The sequence below is a fragment of the Pygoscelis adeliae genome, unplaced genomic scaffold (genome assembly GCF_000699105.1).
Source record: "Pygoscelis adeliae isolate BGI_AS28 unplaced genomic scaffold, ASM69910v1 Scaffold108, whole genome shotgun sequence".
NCBI lineage: Eukaryota > Metazoa > Chordata > Aves > Sphenisciformes > Spheniscidae > Pygoscelis > Pygoscelis adeliae.
In genome coordinates this window covers 8,035,654-8,038,012 of record NW_008825498.1, presented here as the reverse complement: position 1 = coordinate 8,038,012, position 2,359 = coordinate 8,035,654, and the positions used below count along the sequence as shown (strand labels likewise).

Below are 2,359 nucleotides of genomic sequence, written 5' to 3'. Positions count from 1 at the left end.
ACCGCTGTGGGGGCTCGCTTCCCCCGTGCCATGTGGCGGGCAGCACCCATAGGTGCTCGGCCTCACCCTTGCAGCCCTTACGCTGCTTGTCCTGAGCGGCGACAGCCATGACACCGTACTTCGGTCTTAAAAATATATTATTAAAAGGGTTATAGATAGAGTTGTGCTCAAACAGTTGTGTCCATTAAATGCACCGGTTCTTGTGCGACAATGAGAATCAAGGTGTTTATTGCAGGAGGAAAGCCCTCGCTGATGAGCCGCAGCGTCACCTGGACATGGAGCACTCTGGCTGCCCGACTATAAATTTTAATTGTGTATTTTGCCTCCTGCTCCCTTTTTTTTTTTTTAAAATCCTTTTCAACCAACGAACAGTAACGCCGCAGAGCCGGAGCACAGCCGCTGACAGCTGGGAACCTCAGCACTGCCATGCTGTCTTTACTCACGGGCGCTGTGACATCATGCCCTCCGGGCGGGGTGTGGCGGCCCTCAGGGGGGGGGCGGGGGGGGAGGGGTGTGTGCCGTCAGGAGGCCTGGACCAGGAGACAGCAAGTGCCAGAGGGGATGGAGGAGGAGGAGGAGAGGGGTGGAAGAAGTGTCCTGTAAACTCTTCGCTTGAACACGAATGGCTTTTGTGGCTCATCGGGGGGTGCTTTGGTGGGTTTTATCTTTACAAAAGGGAGTTCATGGCATGGTTTTGAATTCACATCATTGTTCCCTAGTTGGCTGGCCCCCCGACCGTGCCTTCTGCTGCCTAAAGGTGCAGAGGGGGAGTAAAGGATTTGGTCACTGCAAACAGTAAATACCCCCTTTAAGTTAAAGGAGTGTTTGGGAAGGGGTGGAGGAGGAGGGTTATTGATGGCATGGCAAGGGATGAGCAGCTGCGATCATGCTGTCAGTGTTAGACACTTCACACTGGGGCGGGGTAAACGCTCAGCTGAGGGGTTCTGTTTGTACAGATGAGAAACCGTAAGCCGACTTGAGCGGGCAAAGATGCAGTCTTCAAAGATCAGGCTGGTTGTTCCACATGGCCTCAAGACCCTGCTTGAGGGGGTGAGCCGGGCTGTCGTGGAAAACAACCCGAATGACGTTGCTGAGTTTTTCGCTCTCTATTTCCAAGAGCTCGTCACCTTTCAGAAAGGTTTGTTCCTACCAGTGCTTCATCTGAAGAGCTGAGCTATTTGAGAGTGCTATCCTACTCCAGCTTAACTTCTGCTTCTGTTTCCAGGGAATCCAAATCTGGATATAACAGAACTGGTTGAAAAGTTTGAGTTCATTAGCGGTAAGATAGTTGCTGTTTGTTCTTTTAAGATCTTTTGAGACAATGTTCCAACTCAAATGGATGCACGTAGCTTTCACTTATCATGGGCTGCATCCCGTCCGTATGTAGTCATGTGAAAGAGGCACATAGGCTCCGAGCTATTGAAGAGGCAGGCACCTTCAGAAAGCACTTGTTTCTGTTCAGTGTGGGAAGAATTAGTCCCCTGGGATGCTGTACTTTCTCCTTGAGTATAGGCAAAAAGCCTGGATGCTTCTGGTCATTTTAGTTTTAAGATATTGCAGTGCGATTTATCACCCCCTAAGCAGGTAGCGACTTTACCCTTATCTATTTTTTGCAAATAAATATTGTGTCTCTTTGTTTATAAAAAGATGATTTAATTCTGTGGGATGCTGATTCCTTTGGGAAGTGCTGGGAGCTTTCACCTGCTCCCTGGGTTTGGCTGTAAGGGCTGGAATCTGTGATGCCACATGAAGGTTTTGTGGGAGCAGTGATATGGGTGCGTTGTCTAGCCTGTTTGTATCTGCCCCACTGGTTTGGGTCTCCGCTGCCTGGTTACCGTAAGCGTCAGCAGCTTCAAATATCCCCTTTATTCAAAAAGGCCACCTGAGCTGGGTTCCAAGTAACCCTGGAACTAGCCAGCACTTGGGACAGCCTTGGTCTATAGATTGAGCGCCATACAGTAAGATAGTTACAGCAATGTAGAGAAGCCCCAGCTACGAACAGAAAGTGCTACTATCTTATTCCTAGCTTAGGATCTCCTCTGAAAAAGCTAACCACCACTGATTTCAGCACTTGAAGCAGTTTTCTTCTTGTAAAAATGCCTGGTGGATATTGCAGTGCAACTTGAAGTATCACCAAAGGCTGAATTTTGGTGCATTTGCAAATGTTGCATTAATGATGTCACACAGCAGTTTTTGCATAATCATGGAATCATAGAATGGTTTGGGTCGGAAGGGACCTTAAAGATCATCTAGTCCAACCTCCCTGCCATGGGCAGGGACATCTTTCACTAGATCAGGTTGTTCAAAGCCCCATCCAACCTGGCCTTGAACACTTCCAGGGATGGGGCATCCACAACTT

General features: G+C 48.8%; 1 protein-coding gene across 1 annotated transcript in view; it reads left to right on the top strand.

Annotated features, from left to right (window-relative positions):
• The first annotated feature begins 990 nt into the window (after positions 1 to 990).
• CABYR (calcium binding tyrosine-(Y)-phosphorylation regulated) overlaps positions 991 to 2,359 on the top strand; it is a 6,704-nt gene continuing 5,335 nt past the window's right edge. Inside the window, exons 1-2 of the mRNA XM_009331487.1 lie at positions 991 to 1,138; positions 1,226 to 1,279. Coding sequence (XP_009329762.1) covers positions 991 to 1,138; positions 1,226 to 1,279 — 202 coding nt within the window. The remainder of the gene's footprint in view (positions 1,139 to 1,225; positions 1,280 to 2,359) is intronic.